We start from the raw sequence: 26,866 nt of genomic DNA, 5'->3' as shown, positions 1-26,866 counted from the left end.
ATGCATTGAGGTTATCTCTCTTAAGCAGAATTGTGTTATGTCATTGTGTCGATGTGGTTATGTTGCCTTTAGAGATATTGCATTTTTTTCGATTTGTGTTAAGTGTTGTGTGAGATTCTCTTGGGATGGAACACATCGATTTTATTCATGATTTTACATATATTCATGAAAATGTTTTAAACTATCGCTTAGATGATTCATCATCTAATTTGAACTTTGTCACTGAAATATTCAAACGTTCCAGGTGAAAGTAGATGCGCAAGAGGAAATGAAGTTCTCGGGATGTAGCTGATGGCTACATATTAGATCTTTTGTAAGTCTTTTATTATGTATAAGATATTCAGTTGTCGATATATTATTTTGATAATGTCATGTTAAACATCGATAGTAAGATTTTTATATTATGGATAAAGAAATTACGGTTGTGTATTATCGAGATTTTGATCTTGCTTCCGCTGATGTGATGATATTACTTATATTATCTTGTTCTTTTAAATTGATATGCTGAGATGATAGATTGAGATTTAATTTATGTTGAGTGTAGGATAAAAAAGAAAATTCCCGAAATCGATTATCTCTAAAGGTGAGTTATCCTATCCTATATGATATGATTGTTTATTATGCATGATATTTATGAAAGATATGATTCATGTTGTCATGTTGTCATATTGCATGAAAGTTGTGATATTTGCATGACATGATATTATTGTCATATTGATATTTGTGCATGGAAATGGGATGTCACCTTAAAAGTGTAGCCGTAATTCCATAAGGGTAATTGATAGAATAACGTTAGGATTATCTTACCAGAGGTGCCAAGATTCTACCTATGATTCCATGACGGGCTTCTAGGCTAGAGAAGTTATATTAGGGCAAATGTTTGTTCACGTTATTGTATCATACATCCATATATATGTTTTTGGACCCTCACTAGAAGTTTCATCTTCTAATGGATTATACCTTGAAACATTCAACGTTCCAGTTTAGAGTTGCAGATATGGCAATGAGATGATTAAGACGTAACGGCACATGATGACATGGCCGATAGATTTGGTGAGTTGTCTTGGTATTTGCTTCCTCATAAGGATTCAATATATATTATTATACTGATGATCATGTATAATTGTTATGGATTAATGTATTTTTGAGGTATCATTAGGTTGTATCATTTAAGGTACTAAATTGTTATATTTTGATGAAAAAAATATTCTTAACATTTCTAAGTTGTTTAACGCTCGGAAAAAGCGAGGCGTTATAAATGTACGCTTATAAAAAGTTGGGTTGTTACGTACTATAATTTTAAAAAATATACGCCTCTAATACTAATTTCAATACGATATTCAAGTATTCAATATATGACTTAAGTATCGGAGTGTTTGCATAAAAATTTATCTACATCGCCTAATTGTTCTCTTTCTTGCAAAGTTCAGCCGACTTGAGAATAACGTTTCCAATCAATAAATCTATGTTACGTTCAAGCGACAACAATAATACAATATACGAAATTTACATGATTTAGCTCAGTAATCTATATTCATACCAAACACTATATCATGTTAATCTAAATTGACTAATTTCACCACTTAGCTAATTGTTACGTTATATCATCAAACAAATTATTGGGTATTATATATTAAACTAAATATGCTTGTTTAGGTGTTTAAAATCATAATCATGATTAGGTCTACCAAACCTATCTCAATCCTTTAACTTTATCTTATTTGTAACTTAATAAATATGTGTTAATAACATAAAAGGATATTATGGGAGTTTAAGAAAAAAACAATGGTCTTGCTTGTCAGGAAATAAAAAGTACACCAAATATATGGTTCAAAAGTCAAAAACATAGATTGGCTACTGTGAGCGAGTAATATTTTGATTAAATTAAAATTATTAAATCAGGTAAAATTGATAGGTTGGTTTGGTTTTTAAATTTGAGTATTTTGGTTATTTCGATTTTGTTTGATCTTCTTATTAAAAAAATTAAAATAATTAAATCGAATGAAATATAAAAAAATAATGTTATTTTTTTTACTAATTATATATATATATTTTAGTTTTTCAATTTGTTCGATCGATTCAATTTTTTTAATTTTTTTAAATTTTTTGATTTGTTCTATTTGAACATCTATTTATCTATTTATCTGACTCAATTTGATTTTTAATTTTTTTTTAATTTATTCCATTTGAACAATTTGTAACCCAACTTACCAAATGTTCAACCTCAATGCTACACATACAAATAAATAAAAAAATCTTAAATATATTTTCATGGAGTGGCACTTGATAGTTATATTTTATTTTTTATTTTAAGTGAATTTTAAATAAAATAAGGTTTGATGTAATAATAAAATTATTTAAAAAATAAATGTTATTTAGAGATGATCAAATAAAATATTATTTGTGATAATTATAACTTAAAATTCTAATTCAGTGATTTAATTTCCTAATTTGACCACAATTAAGATTTTGAATTTAATTATGATTAAAATGTTGTTAAATTCAATTTTGACTATGATTTATCTTATTTAAAAAAATATCATTGTTATGGGTAATTTCCAGACCATATTTTTTATGAACTGGATTCAACCCAGCAGGCTGACCCAACTTCTTGAAGCCCAAGGCCAAGATTGTCAAAGTAAGGTCGCACATCGCCAAAATCCAAGCTCAGACCGCGAAATCAAGTGAGCTCCCAACGATGCTGTCAGTTAGATGGTCGAACCGTTCAGCTCACATAATAAAAAAGCCACGGAATAATAGGATGCAATGCCCATTTGTCTTATCTAAGGCAAACTAGACCCTTGATAATGTGGAATCTATTCTCGATTTTATGAAATTGATAAGTACATCTTGTCTCTATAATATTATCATTTTATTTTGGATTTTATGAAAATTGTAAACACTCTATACTATAAATAAGGGTCAAAGACCTTTGTATGATGGATGAACAATAATGATATATTATTACTTTGCCGGATTAATTAGAGAACAATCGTGGACTAACATCATTCTGACTGAATCACATAAAAACTTTCATGTGTGTGACTTATCATTTATTCTATTTGTTTCTCCTATTTGCATTTATACTTATTTTCTCATTGCAGACCTACGAATTATGGTCAACCAATTCTGAACGTCGACAATCATCATGACTCATCTTTTGATTATGATATGATTTTTTGTGTATATTTATAAATAATTTTAGATATATAAACAAGTACTTAATAACCATAAAATTTGTGTGGTAATATAATTTTTATTGTAGTAATATTTGCTTAATGATATTTTATTATTTTTGTTCGTAATTTTTTTATTTAAATTTTATATATAAAATTATGTATTTGTATGTGTGATTGATGGTTTAATTGTAGTTCATTTTTTTTTTTATCAAATTTGGTAACATTATTAAGATATAATGAAAAAAGACATCCAAAATAGTTTAGTAAAATTTCATAAAAATGTCCAGGTGGCGCGTATATTTTGTAATTTAATTATTTTAATAAAATTTTATTTTTATTTATTTTAACAAACACTGCGATGAAATAAGTTACCGAACACTTACTTGGAAAAATTGAGGAATCAACTTTTTGAAAATGCTGTTAAAATAATTATAGAATAATTCATCAATTCAAAACTGCCAGTTTTCTTCTCCGCTCGCGAGCATCAGCTCCCCCAAAATCAATGGCTAGGGCTCCGACTAAGCACGGCCGCGATCAAGCGCTGGTACGGCTTCTCTTTCTCTCCCTGTATCGGCTTCTGCTTTGATTTGTCTTCCATTATCTCCTGTGTGCTCATATTCTCGTAATTACTTCATTTGGAAGGATTTTGTGGAATCGGAAGCAAAATTTGTTTGTTGGGTTTAGGTTTAGTCCTTAAACTTTGGAACTTTGATGATCCTTTAGGTCGGCCTACCAGAACTTGCTATGCGACTTGTTCCTTTCGGTTGTGTCACTAGACAAACAAAAGCAAGCAAATGAAGATTTTGGGTATTGTGCTTGACCTAATACTAATTGTGTTTGCAAGATAAGTAGAGAGAGAGAGAGAGAGTGTGTACGTAATTGGGAGAAATAAATTAACCGCCATGCTTTGCTGGAGTTGCTTTTGTTGGAGAATTTGGTAAAAAAAAAACCCAGTATTTTGAATCGTGATAAATTCCAAACACAAATGAACTGTAAAAAAGAACATTTATTCTATTATTTAAGCAAACACTAGGTTTGGCGTCCAACGCTTTTTTCATTTCCCAAAATGTATTATATATATATATATATATATTTTGCTTAAAGAAACTAACAATCAAAGGAGTTGACCTGATGACCTTCAAATCAAAATAGAAGAAGAACAAACTTAACATTACGCCAAAACTCATCTTCATTTAAAAAAAAAAAAACTGTGACCACCAAGTCCAAGTGCCACCCCTCAAGAGCGAGCCTTCATTTGGGACTTTCTATCTTTTTACTTGCACGTGTGGAGCAGGGGCCACCCCTCTAGTTAAAAATAAATAAACATTAATTAAATCTATAAATTAGGGAGAAAAACTTATCCTGGTAAATGTCACTTTATGTAAGAATGGTTTGCACCCCGCTGTGATTTGGTGCATTGGATTATGGTACTCTACCTTTAGCATTTATATACTTCCCATAAACAATGATCAATTGTCTCAATATGAAAGAGAACAAATATGATATTTTCATAAAGTTGTGTAATGGAACTGAATAAACTAATTTAGATTTCTCTTTATGTGTACAAATTAACCTCATCATATGAAAAAAGCACCCCTTCTATTGGTGTGCATGCATGGAAGAAGAGAATTCCAAGAGTTAGCCTATTGTTAACCACCACCAATAATGTTAATATAGTACACACGATTTTGAGATTAAAATCATAACCTACACATGAATAAATCTGAGTAAAGCACCATTAAAGATAATACAAATTATCTAAACAAGAAATCATAATAGTCAAGTACATAAATTTTATAAAGACAACTAATTTGGTCAATATAATTCAGACCATCATAAATTAAAATCATAACCTACACATGAATAAATTAGAAAAAACACCATTAAATTTAAATAATTATTATCTAATAAGAATCACAGCAATCAAGCACATACATTTTATATTTAATACTGGAATTAATTTGTATATTAAAAATTGTATTTTGAAATATATTAAATTACTAATAGGTGTTCTATGATATTAAAAAGAAATGAAAGTTGTAAAGCTTCAAAAACAAAATTTGCTGTTGTTACTCTTAAGAGACCTACTGGGGAGTTTCCCATATTCTTGTTTAGAAATAGAACTTCTAGCACACAAATTCTTATCTTTGATTTTCTTATTAGGCTGATTTTAGTGCTGGTAATTTTAATTTCAAGATAAGTTCAGTTGAAGAAAGTAATACTCATCTAGTTTTGTTGGAAATTAAATAGATTTGAATGGGTGATTTTCGTAGATTCTATTGTTCAAATAAAATAAGAATACCTATTTTTACATGCTGTAATTTCTGTTTGGAACATCCAACAGGATTTCCAGGGGTTTTTGAACGACTTGCAGGATTGGGAGATGTCACTTAATGACAAAGACAAGAAACAGAAGATGCGAGGCCTTGACAAACGTGATATGGTAAAAGTAGAAGTGATTAGAGTTTTTCCTTTCATTGCTATCGTGGAAGTCATTTCATATTTGGAATTGGGGAATTGGTCTTTTGTTAGAGAAATCACAAGTCTTATTTCACTGTTGATATCATATTTCATCTAGTCAGTGGTATATATAATGAATTGGTGTTCTGTAAATGATGTTTCTATATTTTCTTTCTTCGTTAATCAAATGAACTGTGCACTAACTGCACGAGCTTAGCAACATGTTTGGATATTTTATATTCTTAAATAAAAATTTTGATGGAACCCCTGACGAAGTTGTAGTCTGAACAATGTGACTCAACTTATCTGTGTCCTGTGAACATTTTTACAATGATCACTTGTGTGGCTAGTTGAAGGTGTCCATGTGACTGTATATCTATTATCTATCCATACCTCAAATTTTGATTTCATTGTTGAAGGTGTCATCTCCTCAGAATATTGGGTTAGTTGGTGAGGATAGAAGACCCATGACAAATGCTCCTGCATCTCATAGTTCAAGTACAGTAAGACAATATCATTACTCAACAAAATATGATACAATCAGGAATTTGTCAAGTGGTTTCATGCCAGAAGAGAGTTCTCTTGATGCTGCATCAGAGAAGGAATTGGTATGATTCATTCTGTTAAAAATTAAATTATGATTTGTCTGCAATTGTAGAAATAGACACTCCTGATATTGACCTTCACTGTCCATGATTTTCAGGGAAATGAATACTTTAAACAGAAGAAGTTTCAAGAAGCAATTGAGTGCTATTCTCGGAGCATAGCGTTATCACCAACTGCAGTAGCTTATGCAAATAGGGCAATGGCTTATCTAAAAATAAAAAGGCAAGTTTTCTTTAGAAGAAAAACAAATTTTACATGGAAATAGTGAAGAAATGGTTGCAGAGGATATAGATCCATTTGTTAGTATCTGAAATTTTGGATCATGTGTGATGAAAGCCAATGATCTAACTGCCAATTTTGTGCAATTGATTGTCATATCAGATCCTTAATATAAAGCTGTCTCACTTCTCTCATCAACAAACTTGGACCTTTTGCATTCTCAAAATTCAACCCTGTACGAGAAAAGATAGGACATCTTTTAACATGTATAAAAATTTCCATGATGAGTGTGGCAACCTTCTGCAAGCCATGCTGGCCTATTGTGATAGCATTTGTGCCAATTGGTTAATGGCCACATGAAACGCATCATAAGTTTACAATTTCAAATTTAGTGACGAGGACAGAGTTCTAGATGTTTATTTCTTTTCTTTGGAGAATATTTTGTGAAAAATAGAGAAACAATTGTATTTCTTCTTTTTTTCAATGATACATAGAGGTTAGCTATATATACATAAATTTCTAACAATAAGAGAAAGCTATATCAAATCCCATAATTTGTGGAATCTCCTAAGAATAGGAAACCAACTAAATCAGCCTAATTGATCATAAAATCCTTCCTAAAGTAGCTAATATAGAATCCTTCCTAAAATGGCTAGCTATACACAGTTTTTCCACACTCCCCCTCAAGTTGGTGAATAGGTATTCTCCATTCCCTACTTGGATATAATATTCTCGAACATTGAGCTACTCAACCCTTTGGTAAGAACATCGGCTAGTTGACCATTTGTAGGAACGTAAGGTGTGCAAATCAAACCACTTTCCAACTTCTCTTTGATAAAGTGTCTGTCAACTTCAATATTCTTCGTTCGGTCATGCTGAACTGGATTGTGAGCTATGCTAATTGTAGATTTATTGTCATAATAGAGTCTCATCATTCCATCCCATTTAATTCTCAAGTCTTCTAAGATGATCTTCAACCAAAGTAGTTCACATATTCCTTGAGCCATTGCTCGAAATTCAGCCTCAGCACTAGACCGTGCTACTACATTCTGTTTCTTACTCCTCCAGGTCACAAGGTTTCCTCCAAGAAAAGTGCAATATCCAGAGGTTGATCTTCTGTCAACAATTGACCCAGCATAATCAGCATCGATGTAAACCTCAAGGACTAAACCTCCATTTCTTTTGAACAGAATCCCTTTTCCTGGTGTCCCCTTAAGGTACTATAGAATCCGGTGAACAACTTGCAAATGAACTGTCTTCGGATTGTGCATAAACTGACTAACTATACTCACTGCATATGCTATATCTGGCCGTGTGTGAGATAGGTAAATGAGTCTTCCTACCAGCCGTTGATACATTTCCTTGTTAACTGCCGCATCCTCTTCTGCTTTCCCAAGCTTAAGATTTGGATCAATGGGAGTGCTTGCTGGTTTGCATGTAGTTTTACCCGTTTTCTTGAGAAGATCTGTAACATACTTCTGTTGTGAGATAAAGATTCCTTGCCTTGAGTGTGCAACTTCAATTCCAAGAAAGTACTTCAACCTTCCTAATGCTTTGATCTCAAATTCCTTGGCCAAACATTGACCTAACAACTGCTTCTCTCTATTATCATCCCCAGTTACTATTATGTCATCAACATACACAAGGAGAGCTGTAATTCTCCCTGATGGAGAATGTTTAATGAATAGTGTGTGATCTCCTTGGCTTTGTTTGTATCCCATAGCCAACATAACTCTTGCAAATCTTCCAAACCATGCCTGTGGTGATTGTTTAAGACCGTACAAAACCTTTTTCAATTTGCACATCGTATGATCAGCCAAGTTCTTCCCATAACCTGGTGGAACTTCCATATAAATCTCTTCTTCTAGCGCTCCATGTAGGAATGCATTATTGACATCAAATTGTTGCAATTCCCAGCCATAATTAGTAGCTAGTGACAGCAATACCCTAACAGTGTTCATTTTCGCGACCGGGGCAAAAGTCTCTAGATAATCAATTCCATAAGTCTGAGTGTATCATTTGGCTACCAACCGTGCCTTGTATCTTTCAATTGACCCATCTGTCCTGTACTTCACCGTATACACCCACTTGCAACCCATTGGTAATCTTACCAGTTCCCAAGTTTTGTTCTTTTCCAATGCCTCCATCTCCACATTCATAGCTTGTTTCCATTTTTCATTAGACAATGCCTCGGACAAGGTAGTAGGAATGGTGATAGTATTAAGACTTACAAGGAAGGCTTGGTGATGTGGTGAGAAGTTTTTAAATGATAAAAAGTGTGCAAGGGGGTATAGAGGTCGCTTTGTACACTCTCTGGTTCCTTTTCTGATGGCAATTGGAAGGTCTTGGTCATTACTATCCTCCTGAACTTCAGTTTTAAGTTGTAATACAAAGTCAGAAATTGTTACCTCATTCAAGGAATCTGGGTTGGACTCTTGGACCTGCATAGGTTCAGGAATAGCCGCCTTCTTTCTCACAAACACCTTGCCAAATCTCATATCTCCAGGAGCAACATCTCCAAGAGCAGAATCAAGTTGTTCTTGTGGTATTTCTGGCATAGGTTCAGGAACAGGTTGTTTAGGCATAGAGTCAAATGAGTTCCTGGGCATATGGTGGGGAGATGATGAACAAGAAGGAATCGAATTGAGCAAAAGACTTTCCTTGTCTTCCCTAATTGAATTCTCCCTCGAAAGAGAAGGATGGGAGAAATACGATGCATGTTCATTGAATGTGACATCCATCGAGACATAGAACCGTTTGGATGGAGGGTGATAACACTTATACTCTTTCTGAGTAGAAGAATAGCCCACAAAGACACATTTGAGAGCCCTAGGATCTAATTTTCCCATGTTTGGACTATGCACATGGACAAAGGACACACACCCAAAAACATGAGGAACAAGGTGAGAGGTAGTGGTGAGGGTTGGATAAAATGTGGAAAGGACATCCATAGGACTCTTGAAACCCAAGACCCGAGAAGGCAACCTATTAATGAGATGAGTGGCTGCAAGAACTGCTTTCCCCCAAAAAACCTTAGGCATATTGGTCTGAAACAATAGAGCTCGAGTTTTTTCAAAGAGGTGACCATTCTTCCTCTCCGCAACTCCGTTTTATTGTGGGGTATTCACACAAGATGATTCGTGAATGATTCCTTCTTTTTGAAAATAGGGAGTAAGAATGTGGTTGAAATAATCCCTAGCATTATCTGACCGGAACCTTTTGATAGTAAAACCCCAAATTGAGTTTGAATCATGGAGCAAAAATTGGGAAGAACTGTACTAACATCAAACTTATGTTTGAGTAGAAAAATTCAGGTGACTCGAGTACAATCATCAATGAAAGAAACAAACCATCGTGCTCCAGACACATTAGAACTGGTAGATGGACCCCAAATATCACTGTGAACCAAGTAGAAAGGAATATGACTTCTTTTATTGCTAATTGGAAAAGGAACACGTCTGTGTTTGGCAAATTCACACACCTCACAATGAAAATTTTCAGTAGCTAAATTGGTAAACAAGGAAGGAAACATAAGAGCAATAAGCCTAAATGATGGATGTCCTAGTCGGGAATGGAGATGCTGAATTCTTTCTCTATTAGAGGGAACACATTCTGATATGAAGGAATGGGATAAACTGCCCTTGGTCATGTTCGATTGACTACGTGTCTCAAGATAGTAGAGGCCATTCCGTTCGCTAGCACGTCCAATCATCCTCCCTAAATCCTTGTCCTGAAATACACAATAACTGTCGTGAAAAACAACATTACAACATAAATCTTGGGTGAGTTTTTGTATAGAGACAAGATTAGTGGACAATTTAGGAACATGTAGGACATTTCTCAAGGTTACTGCTGAGCTTATTTTGACATCCCCTACTCTAGCTATAGTGGCTAAGGAGCCATTGGCTGTGGCTATTTTCTGATTGCTTGGACAAGGAGTATAGGTGAAGAAACATTGGGATGAGTGGGTCATATGACCGGTAGCTCCTAAGTCCATAACCCAAGAGTTGGTAAAGACTACACTCGAGGCATTTAATCCAAAGGAAAATGGAAACTCACCTAAATATGCCAAAGAGCAAGTACTTGAAGGCTTTTCAAGACTTCTAATAAGGGATCTCACCCTCTCAATCTCCTCTTGGTTGAGACTACTCGGCTCCTGTGATGCTGATTCACCTTGTGGTACTGCATCCATGTGAGCTTGTCCATTGTTTCGAGGTTGATCCCCTCTTTTTAGTCCCCATTCACGGCTTGAAGGCTTACCATGAAGTTTCCAGCACCTTTCTCGTGTATGCCGAGGCTTCTTACAGTAAGTCCACCACAATCGATCACGGTTTTGGGCTTTTAATTGACCATTCTTTCCTCCTTCAAAGGCTGTTCCTTTCTTCGTGTTTATGGCTGATCCTTTACCACTAGCCACCATAGCCGAACTGTCAATGGTTTGTGGTTCAAGCATGACCCCTCTTCTACTTTCTTCTCCTCGGAGCTACAACTTCATTAAAACATGGGACCTGCAGCTTTCCAAGGATTTGTATCCTTACTTGGTCAAATTCTAGATTAAGTCCAACCAAAAAATCATAAACCCTATCTTGTTCAATGAAGTTCTTTAAGACCACTGCATCTTGAGAACACTCGGTCTTTTGCACTCGGTAGTGGTCCAATTCCTGCCACAAGGCTTTCAGTTGATTTGCATATTCTGTGACTGTTTTGTTACCTTGTTTAGCAGCCATAGTTTTCACCTTGACTTCATATACTTGAGCTGCATCCCTAGCCTTGGAGTAGGTTTGCTGCATTGCATCCCATATATCCTTGGCAATGGCTAAGAACATACATGTATCACTGATTTCAAGTATCATAGAATTCCATAACCATGCCATGATCATGGAGTCTTCTTCATCCCATGCTTCAAACTTGGGATCTGTGGGTTTAGGGCCTGTACCAGTAAGATGAGCAATTTTTTCCTTTCCTTTCAGCACAGTCCGGATGAGTTGAGACCACTTAAGATAGTTCTTTCCATCTAACCTGTAGGTAGCATGAATACTCTGCAATTCTCCAGATTGTTGAGACCGGACTTCCTCTTCCGATTGGGTTGTAACAGTTGCTGTCCCAAGTGTAGTTTCCCCAACGTCTTGACATCTTCCTCAACTAGCCTCCTATGCGACTAAGGCTGTTTCACTACAGAACTGGATTTGGTGGCAACGTCAATAATGATCGTTGGCCGCATTTGTAGCACTTCCGACGGTTGCCTTCTAGATCGCGGCTGCCTCTGCTCGAGTTTGCCGCTGTCGAATCTAGGGTATTCTAATTGCGGAAGTGTCGATCAGTGATAGCAAGGATGGAAGCACGGGCGTTGACCGCGACGGTGAAGGCGGACCTCTCAATCTGGGCAGAGATGGTGACAGACTTCTCGATTCGGGCTTTTTATGAACTGGCGATGAAGGCCAGTAAGAGTAGAAAGAAATCGCACTACTACTAGAGGCGATGGTAAAAAAAAACCCTAGGTGATGAAGGCAATTAGGGCCAGCAAATCCTAGAAAACCTGCTCTGATACCATGTGAAAAATAGAGGAACAATTGTATTTCTTCTTTTTTTAAATGATATAGAGGTTAGCTATATATACATAAATTTCTAACAATAAGAGAAAGCTATATCAGATCCCATAATTTGTGGAATCTCCTAATAGAATAGGAAACCAACTAAATCAGCCTAATTGATCATAGAATCCTTCCTAAAGTAGCTAATATAGAATCCTTCCTAAAATGGCTAGCTATACACAGTTTTTCCACATATTTTAAGAATTATAAGACCAAAAACTTTCAAAACATTTATGAATAGAGCTCTCTGAAATAACTATTAAGATTCTTTATGTTTTGGCATATTCCTAATCCGTTGTATCCTGAATTTTCTAACTTTAGATAGCATGTTACTATTGTATTGCATCCATGTCATGGTTAGAGTCTGGTCTTCTTCCATGGACAGTGAGATACCAAGGACATCTTTTATGTACCATCCTCATCCTTCTGTGATACTTTATGGCCATGAGTCTTATAAAGTAGTCCAAGACACTGACCTACTTGCAAGAGGTATAAGCCCGAGAGAATGCCCCCAGATCACTTGGACATTGCCAAGGCTTTGTTACACAAATGGTCTCCCTTGGTGAATACACCACTAGAAATTTTTATCAGTTTAGTTCTGACACACAAATGGAAAATGGTTGGATAAAGCTTGTGTGCTGATAGAGCATTAACATGTGTGGGAGAAGAAGGCATCTTATAGGCAACAGAATTATTTGATGTGATCCTTGAATCAAAGAGAATGCCTGACAAATGGAAGAAGAGCATTCTAGTGCCCATTTACAAGAACAAATGAGATATTCAAAGTTGGGAAAATTACAGCAGGACCAAGCTAATAAGCCAATACTATGAAACTTTGGGAGAAGGTGATTGAGCAAATGTCAAGAGGAGAAACTAATTTGGTTTCACATGTAGTACATCAATGATAGAAGCTATATACTTGTTGAGGTGCCCGATAGAAAGATCTAGAGGTAAACAAAAAGATTTACCCATTGTGTTAATAGACTTGAACTAAGATAAGAGTCACCAAAATGTTCTATAGAAAATTTTAGAGAAAAAGGGGATCTAAGTTACATATGTATAGGTTACTAAAAATATGTGTTGTAGAGTAGAAATAAGTGTTAGGACAATGGAGGAAATGTTAAGACATTTTCAATGACAATTAAATGACATCAAGGATCTAACTGAATCCTCATCTCTTTTATTTACTGGTGGTTGAAGCCTCTAAGCACATTTAGGAAGAGGTGCCTTGGTGTATGTTATTTGTAGATGACATTGTCTTGGTGGCTGATACAAAAGAAGGCATGAATTTTAAATTTGAGCTACTAAGGGACACCTCAGGGTTTAAAAGTTTCAAGTTGAGCGTATTAAAACCAAATATGAAATCTACATCTAGTAAAATAAAGTGTGGATGTATGAGAGTAAGACTTAAAATCAAGTTATCCTAAGAAATTATTAGTTCAGATATCTTGAATTAATTGTTCAAAAAGACATATACATTATTTAGGATGTTGCACATAAAATTAAGGCAATGTGGTTAAAAAGAAATTTTTATGATGTGTTATGCAGTTCTAAAATCTCTTTGAAGTTAAATGAAAAAAATTATCTGAATACTACAACACTACTTTTGTTGTATGGCACAAAATCTTAAGCAGTTAAGCACTAACGTGTGCAAAATATGAGTATTATTGCGATAATGTGTTGCTATACTACAAAAGACAGAATTAAAAATAAGTTCAGTGTGGTTCCTACTGAAGATAAAATGCATGATGCATTTAAGATGGTTTAGTCATGTGAAAAGAAGACTTTTGATGTTATGATGAGGATAGTGAATGGAATGGAAAAAATTTGTAGGTAGAGAATGGCCAAGAAGAATTTAGTGATAGACTCTTAGACTTGATATAAGATATAATGGTGTTACAAAGGATATGGCTGTAAATATAGATTAGTGCGCTATTCACATAGCCGATTATATAGGATTAAGGCTCGGCATGTTGTCTTGTTGTAGTGTTTACATGTCAAATCATTCTACTTTTTAAATATTACATATTTGAGAGGGAACTATTTTTACGTACAGAGCCTTACATTTTACTTTCTCTTCTTGTTGGTCAATTAGATTTCAAGAGGCTGAGGATGACTGCACAGAGGCCTTAAATTTAGATGATCGTTACATTAAAGCATACTCACGTCGATCAACAGCCAGAAAAGAACTTGGAAAATTGGAAGAATCAATTGAAGGTATGTTTCTAATGAATACTCGTTCTGTTAAAAATAATTGAATAATTGAATGATTTCTGAATGCTGATGGTTTAATATTTCTGATGTCTGATGTGGTAAAGCTAACTGCAGATGCTGAGTTTGCCTTGAGGTTGGAGCCTCACAACCAAGAAATCAAAAAGCAGTATGCTGAAGTCAAATCATTATATGACAAGGTAAACATTTTACCCATAGTTCAAATGTATGTCTTTCTGGAATTTAGCATACAATCAACATTTAGCTGATTCAGTAACTTAATGCTTTTGTTCCATTGTGAATGCTCAGGCTTAAGATGTTTAACTACACATTGGGTGGCAATGCTTTAGGAGAACTAGGAAACCATGACGAACAACAAAGTTGCTCATTGCTGTCTGAATTGCAGTACCATACACTTTTTCCATATAGATCTTTTTACTTAATGGAACTGGACACTTGAACCTCACTGTTTTAATTGAAGCACTGCTGAGGATCATAATACAGATTTGAGTTTGAGTTAAGATTGATGTATAATCTGTAATGGGCGAACCTGACTGTCTAGCAACTGTTTAGATCAAATTTCTACATGGACTAGCAGGATTACATGGAAAGTGGTGCCTCTCTGTCTCTCTCTCTGTGGTAATAAATAAGAAAACGAAGTTAGCTGGCTTTTGTTTTTTTTTTTTTTTTTTTTGGGGGGGGGGGGGGGGGTAGGGGTCCACACAAGGCACCCAACTGAGCTGCTGGGGAGAAAGCCTTGTGAAAGACAGGAAAGAAATAGAATATGAGCTTGAAACTGAAGAAATAATGAGAAACAATAGAGCCTCTGGGGAAATATATGAAATGCCAAACTGCATGAAAGGCTTTACAATTCTGCTCCCTCCATAGGCGCCACAACCCCAAAATGGCAGAAGGCCTTACAACTGTCTTTGCTCCAAAGAAGACATGGTGGCTCTCTCACACAAACCAGAAGCCCTCAACTGACTTTGGCATAACTCACTGTAATCCAGCAACGCTGGAGAAGAAGCCCCAAGCATCTCTGACCAGTGGAGGTTCAAGTGGATGTGCTGCATAGCAAAATGCTACCTGCTTCTGTTTTTCTGCTTTTTTTTTTTGCTAAGACCTGAATCTGTTTTACAGAAGAGCTGTGGTAACTGTCAGTCAAACTCATAGCAGTCATGTTTGATTTTTAAAACAGGAAATGCTGAAACAGGCATCTGAATCCTTGAGAAGCTCTGTGCAAGAATTACCAACAGTGAGAAAGCCAAAGGTAGAAGTGAACGGACAACTGGGGTGTGCATCAAATAGTTCTGAGAAAATGAGAGCTGCTGCTATTCAGGAAAATAGCAACAAGGTGCTAATGCCATTGGCTTTTGTTTTTGTTTTCTGATTGCTGTAATTTACTTGTGACCTACTTTCTGGGGTAGTGTTTATTAAAATGAACAACATAAGATTGTATCAAAATAAGGTTGGAATGTTTTTCGGACTAAAATATGGAATGGTCAAGATAAAACTGAGAGGCATTTTAAGATTTTTATTAGACTGTTTGTTAAATTTTTTGAAATGCATTGGGAGACATATGTGTCATTTTTTTCTTATCTGTAAAGTTCAAAATAAATTTATCTAGAAAGAGGGAAGAGATACATTTATTTGAACAATCCCAGATAAGAAGTCACGTGACTTCTTTTCCAAGAGTTGCCAAATAAATTTAACAAAACACAATGGAAAACACTTTTGTTTGAAATGTTTTTCATATTCCACTTTTTCTAGCCCATATCTTGGTTAACAAATACTATCTGGGTGGACAAAAGTTGGAAAAATATTTATGTCAGAAGTTCCTATCTTGATACATTCCCAAGGAGCAGCAACTGTATTCTAATTGTTTTGGGGACTTCATGGAGAACAATAAGTTGATGGCCCACTAGTTAATGTTGCTTATCATTCTTTAACTCACTTGATTTGGTAATGGTAAATGAATTACAAATAGCAAAGATCAGTTGTTCTACAAAAATCTGATCATATTATAAGAATTGAGGAAATACTTAGCATAATGCTATTGTATAATCCTGAAGAAGTTGTTTCAATGTCATATTCTTGAGGCTTAAGATTAACAGTTTTTTTTGCTTGGTAATATTAAGATCAATTTTTTGTGTCAGCTAAAGAGTGCTTGAGGTTCCTGATTTACTGGAATAATTTGCTACGTTTGTTCTTGAGAAGTTGGTGCAAGATTCACATCAAGTTGCTAGTTTTTTTATATGTTGTTTTTTCTTTTTTGTCTTTATTATTGTTATTTTTTTGTTGGGTGGGGGGTGTGGGGGAAGGCTTGGGAGTGGAGATTGATATGGAAAGCAGTAAGAATGGTGATTACTGTACTTCCAGTAGCCATTTTAGTTTATTTTCTCTAGAATATGACGTGTCCTATTATTTTCCACTGAGTTTGCAAATGCTGCTGCCAGGACAGTGACTGCCAGCAAGTTCCTACAAAAGCACCTACATCTGTGCTGGAAATGGAAAGCAAACGCTCTAGACTCAGAGAACAAGAAGTCAGTCCCTCTCATAGAGATGCTGTTCAGAGTTCTGATTTTAGGAGTTTTAAGGTCTTATAATTAGATCCAATTTTAAGAGTTCACATGGAACTGAATTTTTTCCATGGAACTGCATATAATAAAGATGAGGATTTTCAAATGGCATGGTTCTATGGGCACTTACCATTTTCAAGTGGATGTATTTTGAGTCTGAAAACTTCTCTCACAAAAAATTTAGTTAATTTTTTTAGTTTTTAATATCAGCTGAGGGCCAGCCTTAGTTGCAACACTAAGGTTGCTCCTTTGTGACTAGAAGGTTAGAGGTTTGGGTTGTAGAAACAGCCTCCTTGCAAGCAATCTGATCCATACAAAATGGGAGCCTCATGCATTGGGGAACCCCTTTAGTTTTATAATATCAGAAAGATAGAGAAATCCAAGTGAGTTGTACATTGCCGGGGAGAAATGTTTTCCTACATGTGCAATTGTAAATTACATCTTATAATATTCCATCTTACGGTATTCTAGGCAATTTCTAATGCTGGTGTTGTTCCCATTTCATCCTTTGGTCTCTCTTGCAACTGGTGTTTCCTTGTATGATTGTTTTTGTCCCTTATGATGTTTCACAGGGAAATCTTGAAAAGCAAGAGCTGAAAGCATCAGTGCAGGAGCTTGCTGCTCGAGCAGCCTCTTTTGCTAAGGTTGAAGCTGCAAAAAACATCACACCGCCAAATTCAGCTTATGAGTTTGAGCTTTCTTGGCGAGGACTTGCTGGTGACCGTACTTTACAAGCTCGTTTGTTGAAGGTCTGCAATGGTGATCCTTTTGTACATATATATATATATATATTATATATATGACTACATTCTGATACTTTGGTGAAAGTACCAGCTACCTAGCTGGTCAAGTATCTTGGAGACCATTTATCACTACCTTCACCTAGACTGGAGAGTTTTTTTTTTGGAAAATGCTATTGGTACACCCATTTTGTACATCTTGAGCTACATAAGGGGGTATTATGACAAAAAAATCCCTCATGAGGCGCATAGAAGTGCGTGAGGCGCATAGTATTTTGGTCATAATACCCCCTTATGTAGCCCAAGATGTACAAAATGGGTGTACACCTAGCATGATTCTTTTTTTTTTTTTTTTTGGGGGGGGGGGGGGGGGGGGAATGACTACTTGCATCAGTAGCTATTGCTGTTGAACCAATGACAATACATTTATTCATTTGGAATTGGAAGAATGGAATTTCCAGATGAATATCTATCAAAAATCTTATTTTACTTATCCAGCCAGGTTGACAAACTTATGGTTTATTAGCTAACCAGAACTGTCTTTGTGCTAGCCTGATTTTAATTCCCCTAGATGCCTATCATTCCATAGTTGAACTAATGGCCATTCATGCTTGCATTTTGAAGTTGGGGCACCATTCTTCCCGGTGCTCTTTGTTTGGACGTTATGTTATTTCAGCTGGTTCATCTATGTAGCTCCTGATCATTTTTTTTTTGAATGTTTAGGTCACATCACCAGTTGCACTACCACAGATATTTAAAAATGCCTTGTCTGCTCCAATGCTAATTGACATTATTAAGTGTATTGCCACCTTTTTCAAGTAAGTAGATGATTTCTATCTGGTAAATTTTCATTTTATTGGGTTGACATGTCTGGCTGTCGAGAAATTTTATGAGACATGTTTGTATTCCTGTTTTCTTTATTGCTTAAATGTCATGGTTTATCCATTTGGCAGTGAAGAAATGGATTTGGCTGTGAAATATTTGCAGAATTTAGTCAAGATCTCAAGATTTGACACAATCATTATGTGTCTTGCTTCTACAGATGGAGCTGGTATGTTTTCATTAAATGACCTTTATGTGAAGTTTATGTACTTCTTTCCTATAGCATCATCATTATTGTATTAGAAAATGAAAAATTTCCAGTAATCACTGTTTTGCATTTCGAAATCATCTTCACTTGCCAATTTTACCACGTGATCTCACCTGCTGCACAAAGGTTGCTTGTTTAGTGGAAGTCTATGAGCGGTATAATATTGATGGAAAAGTTTGGAAAAAACCATCTGAGACTGACTGTTGAGTGGTATAAGATGATCATGGGTTTGGATGGGTTCTTCAATTATGCAATGCCAGCATGGGATACATTCGCTAGTGGTTAGGTCAAAATTAATATGGCACAGAGCAGACTGTCAGAGACCAAGATAGTAGGGGTTAAATGCCATGCAAGCACCATGGAGGGGATGCGACATGGAATGACTGGATCAACCGCATGCATGAGCACTCTGGACCTTCTAAAATGTTCCAACACTTTCTAGTGTTCTCTAGTATGTTCTATATTGTTCTTGTATATTCTTTAATGTGAAGGGTTAGAATATGAAGGGTTAAAAGTCAGGTAGATGGAAGGATCATTTTCGTAAGCCGTTAGATCACTTTGATCTCAACCGTTGATTGTGGAGATGGATGGCTATATATACCTCCACCCTCCCCTATTTGCACACACTTCAGTTTCTAATCAAAAGCGTTCTCCAAGTTCTCTAAAGATCACTCTCTAAAGGTTGCTAGCTTCCTAAAGTTCTAAGGCACCAGGAAAGTTGACATTTCCCCGAGGGGGCTCAGTACAAGCTAGGTGCCACATACTGGCTCGGGGGGTCTGCGGATAGTCTATGGAAACCTAAAAGGTGGTGAGGTGCAAGAAAGCTGGGAATTCAATAATTTGTGATAGTGGAAAAGAGAGAAAGTTGGGACTATTCATTGGAAAGGTGCTTGTGTTGACTAATTATGTGAAGAAAACACACCTGGACTAAATATTGTGAGATAAGACCCCCCTCCCCAACCCCAAAAAAAAAACGAAACTGGAAAAGTTGACTTTACATATATTTGTTTGATCTCAAGTGTTTACTGCTTGAAGCTAATATATTTTTGGACTTGGTACTCTTTGCTTTTTCTTGCTCCTCTTGTGGACTGTAGTATTCAATCACCAAAGAAAGTGTCTGCACTTTAACACTAATCTAATCTAATGTTTAGGCATTCTTAAAGAGGCAAGAGGTGAGTTGCAATTACAAATGTTATTATATTATTATGGGTTGTCGTCTCCGCTCTCTCTGTATAACTTTTCTAATCGTTATTTGAAGCCAAATTTATAGGTATGTGTGTGTATAGAACAGAAGAATGGTTGTTAATATAATTGTGGTGGGTAATGTTGACAATGGATTGATTTCATGTGAACAACAGATCTGCAGAAGATATGGGATGATGTATTCTGCGGCAATTCAACTCCAATGGAGTATGTAGAGAGGCTTGATAAATTGCGCCCCAGATATTGCCGGAAGCGGTGATGGATACCGGTTTTAAGGAAAGCGTCACAAACAATCAAATTGTTCTCTCTAATCTCTAATATCATTTCACACTTATGTTCCTGTTATAAGAGTGCTGCTCTCTCTATGAGCTTTGGTTGATGAACTTTTTTAATTTTTTTTAATTTTTTTTTTTTTTTTGGGGGGGGGGGGTCAAGTACAGTTCTAATACGATATGAAAGAGTTCCCATCCAGTGATGCCCGATGTCAATATATATATATCCCCCAAGTCAGAAATCCAGTTCAGCAGCTAGGTATGTCCTATTTCATTATGAACCCTTTATTAGTACAGTCGAAATGGTCAATGGAGTTTGACATGAATGGCATTGATGGCAGAAGGGGGTCATGTGATTGCAGTGTATTTATATTATTGATGAAAATTGTACCTGGTGTTGTAGTTGAGCCCAGTTATTTGTTATTTGCAAGCGGCTCTACGTTCGGGCTGATAAAATTTCATTCTAGTTCGTTTCTTAAAATAAATAAATTGAGTTTAAATTTAATTTTGAAACTTAATTTTTTAAATGAGTTAAGTAAAGTTTGATTCGTCAAAATTCGTAAATATGTTTAATTAAAAATTTATGAATATTAATAAATTTGATTAAAAATTTATAAATATACTCGATTAAGGTTGTTTGTTTAAAAATATATTATTTAAGATAAAATTTATTAAATTTTAAGTTATTATAATAATATAATTAAATTAAATATTTTTAAAATTATTATATATATTAATTTAATTATTTAATATAATAATAAATCAAATGAAAAATTAAAAATTTGACTTTAGAAATGAGTGCGATTTTGTTTGCCTCTTGACGGGGTGGAACATAATCCTTAGTCTTTTGAGGGTTAAAACTAATCGAAGGGTAATCAAATAGCAAATCAAAGTATTGTCTTTCTGATAATTTTAACCCTCAAAAGATTGAGGGGTATGTTCACCCCGTTAAAGGGGCACTCTTAGAAATTAGTTCACAATACAAGTTTGAGTTGAGTGAATTTTAAGCTGATTTGATTGTAATCTTAATTGTATTTTATCACCGAAAGAATTTGAAAAGAAAAATTGATTTCAAGAACAATTGTTGTCCGAATTTAACTTTTAATGACAAAAGAAAAGAATTCAATATATATATATATATATATGTGGCTAGAATTAGAGGCATGACCATGCTCTAACCGCTGACTGAACAAAGACTAACAAATGAAGAGCACATATATACATCATACGTACATGACGATAGAAGCATAACTAACAATACAAATGAACAACATACATGATGATGGCCTAATTAAGCAAGCCGTTTGATGAGGTGATATGATGATGGTCTAATTAAGCATGCCGTTTGATGAGGTGATATGATGATGGTCTAATTAAGCATGCCGTTTGACAGTTGAAAAAGAAACCCAAAACGAGCAAGAGAACCACTTTCCCCTGGTACGTACCATTTCATTTTCATGGAACCACCCTACCCTACAAAAGAAGCCATATATATATATATAAAATAGCAAGCATGTGTGACATATATATATATATTATTTATTTCCTTGCAGTACATAGATTCAACTTCATGGGATTGGGGAATTCTTCTTCAGCACCACTGCTCCAAAGGGTTACCTTATTCCTTGTAAATAAGTAGTAGTTCGAGACACACAACAAACACTAGAGAAACATATATGCTGCAAAAACGACAGCATATTCAGAGACTTGCCTAGAGGGCTAGTAAGCATCAAAAGCAAAGCAGAGCCAATTAGAGGGTCCAATTCCCCTTTGGCTGAGATCATCACAATCATAATATATATATATATATATAGCTTAGAGAGAGAGAGAGAGAGAGCTTTCAAGAGATATGCTTCTCAATGGCCAACTCGTCAATCATGTGCAGCTTGTTGAGGGGATTGAAAGGATGGATCTCATCACAATACTTGCAAGGCACTGGCAGCATATGAAGAGAGCCAAGCCCCCGTCCCCAATCAAGTGAAGACTCATCATCCGTAGCCACAGGAAACTTACGCGCGATCACAACCGAATTGATAACGTCATCAGTGGGATGGAAAATGGACAGCACCTCAAAGCCTGGAAGATCACAAGGATTAACCACCGGATACAGAAATGCCCTGGCTCCATGGGCGCTCCTCAGCATCAGAATGGCTCCCGGAGCCATGTACTTAGCCAAGTGATCAATCACTCGAAGCTTTTCCTCCTTGTCCATACCCACCAGAGCCGCCAAGAACACAACTTGATAGTCTTTCAACTCACTCTGAACGTCAAGAATATTGGACGTGTGGAAGAACATTCGGCTGGAAAGGTCAGGGTCGGATGAGACTAAGCGAGACGCCAGTGAATTGGCGAGGGGGTCGACGTCATAGTTGTGGAAGGTGGTGGCGTTGAGGTGGTTCCTGGCCAGGACAAGGGAGGTGAGGGGAAGAGGGCCCGAGCCCACGAAGGCCAGCTTTGTGGGGAGCTGATGAGAGGAGTGTTGGGAGAGGATATTGAACTCAGTGAGGCTGAGTTTGAGGTAGTTGGACAGGTATGGGAAGAGGGTGAGATGGGCAAGCGGGTAGTCAAATGATCCCAAGATGGTGGAGAAATGTCTCTCTAGGAGTCCTTCGGCTTGCCCGGATAATCTAATGAGCTCAGACCTAATCTCCTGAACTCTTTTGCTCAGCTTGGTCACATCAATGGGGGGGGATGGAGAGATGCAGGTGTCCACAAGCTGAGTGAAGAGCATGTTGACATCTTTGCAGGGTTCCAGGCTTTCAAGCCTTGAGATTTGATCATACAAGTCACAAACTTTCTGGATCAGATCAAGCTCTTCTAGGCAAGCCATAGCAGGCAGCTGAGAGGTTCTAGAATGAATATATTGATTTGAGAGCAGTTGGAGATCTCTGTCTCTGTCTCTCTCTCTCCCCCAAGTAAAGATATGTTCTTAAGCTATCTATGGCACACGACACGCCCTCCTCCCCCTCCCACAAGCCCTCTATTTATGGAAGTTGCAAGGAGGGGCCCACAGCTCTCGTGCCCCTCCCACACGCCCTTTATTTATACTCTTTTGTTGCATTACGCAGAAGGAATATATAATTAAGGATCTTTCTTCCGTATTTTTTTTACTGGATTTATTTATTTATTTAAATAAAAGAATCTTTCCTGTTCAAACTTTGCCTAGCCTAGCCGGTGCTCATCTTTTCCAACTTAAGTTATTCAAAATTAATCCCTTCGTTGTTAATTCAATAATATTCATAGGAAGCATGCATATAATCAATCAACCCCCTGCAGGTAGTTTCTCCAAAAATGAATGAATTTGCAAGAACCCATGATATTGAAATTAGTGCTCAGATGGATAGTGAAGAGTATAAAGGAAGGGTTTAAGGTTTAGATAGAGATAATAAGTTTAAGCATACCCATTAATTAATGCACTTAATCTTGTGTATGCAAAACTCAATAAGGCAGAATTAATGGAGTAGCATGCATCAGTAGCATACTCCCATCAATCATGGGTCTGAAATTGGAGTAGCCATTAGCTAATTATGGGTCTGAAATTTTGAATTAATTAGAAGTCAAATCATAAATAAAAGCCACATCCTGCATGCCAGTAGTTAGCTAGGTACCTTTAAGTTGGATGAGTTCTGTCTCTTTTCTGGGTGATGTTTGCAGAAGGCATGAAGCATGCATTCAGGAAACTATACAAAGAGTCCAAGCGACTGATGGCTGAGACAATCTTATTATTATTGCTATTATTATTATTAGATGGAACGTTTGAACATGTGGGGAAGGGCTAAAAAAGAAGAAAAAAAACCATAACCATCCATCAGCTAGCAATCTACTTCAGAGCTCCCAATAGAAAATGGAATTTTAGTTGGTAGCTGGATTCTCTTATTTCATATGCTTTCCCACTTACTCATTTATATTTTTTTGACTTCATATATATACACCCCATATCAGGGGTTTTATATGTATATATATATATATAATAACATGTCCAGTCTTTATCCCATTATATGGGATCGGTTACATGAATTTTAGATTTTCATATATTTCTATTTTTTGTCATATCTTCATTTAGACTCATACACTTCATATCAAACTTTAATGTCTCTCCTAAAATCTTATATTAATTAATTAATTAATTACCTTAATGAATTTTACTACAATATTGTATTAATCTTGAAGGAAACGGATTTTATGTGTAGCCATTCTTATTGTAGTCATGTTGGCATAATTTGGTTTCACACTAGTACTTATCTCTCCATATTTTTTTTTCAATTAATATGAATCCAAGCCTAATATATATATATATATATATTGAGTTGACTATTTTCAGTCTAGACTGTACTATTTTTTGTAATTTGACTTTCAAATATTTTAAATGCCATTAACAACTCTTTATTCTTATACACTTTATTAAATGACATTTAAAACATTTCATAATTCAAATTATTAAAAACAAGTACATTTGAACTGAAAGTAATTTTACATATAAGTGTGTGTGTATAGGGCAAAAAGCATAAAAACTCCAATTTTTTTTGTGAATTTGTAAATTTATCTAAACGTTTCAATTTTGATAATTATATCCTAATTGATTGCAATTTTATCCAATACGTGAAATAATTTGAGAGGCATATGTCATTGCTGAAATTGATTTGGGAGGCGTATGTCTCTTAAATTGATTTCAAATGTTAGATCAAATTGTATCCAATTGAACCATTTAGGATACAACGGTCAAAATTGAAACATTTGTATAAATTTGAAAATTTGTGAAAAAATTTGGGTTTTTTTACTATTTACCCCATGTATATATATATATATATTAATTAATTAACAATATATAGGATTCCTTCCACACCCCCACAACACCTATATATGGTTGGAGTAAACCCCAATCATTTGATTTAATCAAAGAGCACAGAAAAAATATTGTTTTATTCTTAATTTAATCTTAAAAAAAGTTCCAACAATGTTATCTCTCAGTATAGTCTTAGCAGTCATCCTGCAGTTGAGCCATAGAAAAAGTGTTACTGCATACTTGGCATTGTATTCCAGCAATAGGATAGGTATATGATTTGATGTCTCCTAATTAATATTGATGTTTTGTCCAAGAAATTAAACAAGGTGGCTTATGCAAACTTGAATGGCCACATAATAAATAAAGCCTCTCTCAAGCTCCATTGTCAGCTCATCAAAACTCGCTCTTCTACTCCTAGTCATCTCTATAATATTAATATATATATATATATATAATATGATGGATGGTGACCATCTTCTTTTTCCTTTATTAGTTTCATTCATGGAAACTTCAAATAAGAGATTGATTAGTAACTCTTTAACTTTAGGTTAATCAACATGCTGTGCTGTTCTGTCTGTGCTTTGAAAAAACAGAAAAGAAATTGCACAACAATTGTAACAAACTTGAGCAAACAGACCAATTAATTAATGATTCAGCTGACTCACCTGCTCTTCCAGGCCAGCAGCTCAAGAGTAGGAGGATCGAGCTCTATTATGTCCCAATTCCTAGACAGATCAGAACCCACCCACTGCATGAATACACCTCTGCTGCTGCTTCAATATTCTTCTTCTCCTAATCCTCTATAGATAGAATAATAAGGCTGTCTATTAGTATTAGCCTCACCAGAGGCTTTCAAACAGCAGCCTTTGTCCCCCTTCCTTAAATCCCCCACCAAAACCTACAACTCATGCTATCTAACTTAATTTGCAGATAACTAGCTTCCTACGAATTTAATGCTGTAACTTGACACAAACAATGAAACATATATAGCAGCCTTGATCAGGGTTGTTCTTCCAGCATAGAAGGGAGAGAGAGAGAGAGATGGGTTCCATTTCCCAGAGCAAGGCCATATCAACCCAATGCTGAAGCTACAGATATAAAAAAAAAAAAAGGAATTCTCTACAATGACAATGTAGATCAACTAAAGGGATGTGGTGCAGCTTGGTAGCACGTTTGCTCTGGGTACAAAATGTCACAGGTTCAAATCTTGTCATCTCTACCTATTACTTCTTTGAGCAATAACAAGGGATCAATTGAGGTATACTAATTTTAGATATAAATGTATAATTTTTTAATCAAATAATAGTTTTCCAGGGGTTGCTTTTTGCAGCTTACTTTTAGCCTTGCATGGGCTGCATGCATGCCTGCTAGGCTGACGGGCCATGTCCCAGCACAGCACCCCCAACTGTTCGCACCGGGCCGGGCTGTACCATGTCAAGGCCTGTTTGACATGTATACTTCCCTGCCATTTCTTCTGCCAGGATCCACCTGCCTCTGATCGGCAGCCTTCTTGAGCTATTCTTTTCTCCTCTCATTCTGCAACAGCTGTAATCATAGACTCCTTGACATCTAAAGTTTCCACTATTGTGTTTTTCAGTGGCTTGTTCTAGTAAGTTTAGTATTGATTATACGAAAGTGGTTTTTTTTTTTTTTTGGTCTAGATTAAAGAGGAAGGTGGGGACAATCAAGGTAGCAACCCCTTCTAGGGATAGCCATCACGGCCCTTCCTCGCTAGGGAAGGTAGTTGGGTTTGGTTGGGTGGTAAACAAGAAGGTTTCCTTTGGGTTGTATTTTGCTTCTTGAACTAAGTTGACAGTTTCAGTACCAGTACACTCATCAGAAACAGCTCCAGTGCTCTATGAGTTTCCAGATGTCATCAATATATAGTTGCCACTCATCAGAAGCTCAATAGGCATCAAATTTTATTACGAAC

General features: G+C 35.8%; 2 protein-coding genes across 4 annotated transcripts; one reads left to right on the top strand and one right to left on the bottom strand.

Annotated features, from left to right (window-relative positions):
• Positions 1-3,571: 3,571 nt before the first annotated feature.
• Positions 3,572-20,655, top strand: LOC127801047 (uncharacterized). 3 transcript variants are annotated; one of them, XR_008022936.1, is made up of 12 exons: positions 3,572-3,723; positions 5,524-5,622; positions 6,059-6,247; positions 6,343-6,467; positions 14,151-14,272; positions 14,384-14,466; positions 15,465-15,620; positions 16,723-16,809; positions 17,418-17,594; positions 18,309-18,403; positions 18,573-18,636; positions 20,034-20,107. XR_008022936.1 is itself a non-coding variant. In XM_052335859.1 (12 exons), the coding sequence occupies exons 1-12, from the start codon at positions 3,682-3,684 to the stop codon at positions 20,135-20,137; spliced, it is 1,377 nt and encodes a 458-aa protein (XP_052191819.1). In that variant the 5' UTR covers positions 3,572-3,681; the 3' UTR covers positions 20,138-20,655. The 3 variants fall into 3 exon arrangements, 2 of the variants coding, with proteins under 2 accessions (XP_052191819.1, XP_052191820.1); XM_052335859.1 differs by having other exon boundaries at positions 18,539-18,636; positions 20,034-20,655; XM_052335860.1 differs by lacking the exon at positions 16,723-16,809 and having other exon boundaries at positions 18,539-18,636; positions 20,034-20,655.
• A 908-nt stretch (positions 20,656-21,563) lies between these two features.
• LOC127801048 (nicotianamine synthase-like) lies at positions 21,564-23,122 on the bottom strand. The gene has a single exon (XM_052335861.1). The coding sequence runs from the start codon at positions 22,978-22,980 to the stop codon at positions 21,991-21,993; it is 990 nt and encodes a 329-aa protein (XP_052191821.1). The 5' UTR covers positions 22,981-23,122; the 3' UTR covers positions 21,564-21,990.
• Between the last annotated feature and the right edge of the window lie 3,744 nt (positions 23,123-26,866).

Source organism: Diospyros lotus, chromosome 5, assembly GCF_014633365.1.
Source record: "Diospyros lotus cultivar Yz01 chromosome 5, ASM1463336v1, whole genome shotgun sequence".
Taxonomy (NCBI): domain Eukaryota; kingdom Viridiplantae; phylum Streptophyta; class Magnoliopsida; order Ericales; family Ebenaceae; genus Diospyros; species Diospyros lotus.
The sequence above is the reverse complement of the archived record's forward strand: the minus strand, read 5'-3'. Positions and strand labels throughout refer to the sequence as shown.

Bases quoted from the DNA above. Each gene is read 5' to 3' on its own strand.
- LOC127801047 (XM_052335859.1), top strand. From the start codon at position 3,682: ATGGCTAGGGCTCCGACTAAGCACGGCCGCGATCAAGCGCTG. The intron at 6,248-6,342 runs GTATGATTCATT...CATGATTTTCAG, and splicing joins CTGCATCAGAGAAGGAATTG to GGAAATGAATACTTTAAACA. The intron at 14,273-14,383 runs GTATGTTTCTAA...AGCTAACTGCAG, and splicing joins ATTGGAAGAATCAATTGAAG to ATGCTGAGTTTGCCTTGAGG.
- LOC127801048 (XM_052335861.1), bottom strand. From the start codon at position 22,980: ATGGCTTGCCTAGAAGAGCTTGATCTGATCCAGAAAGTTTGTGACTTG.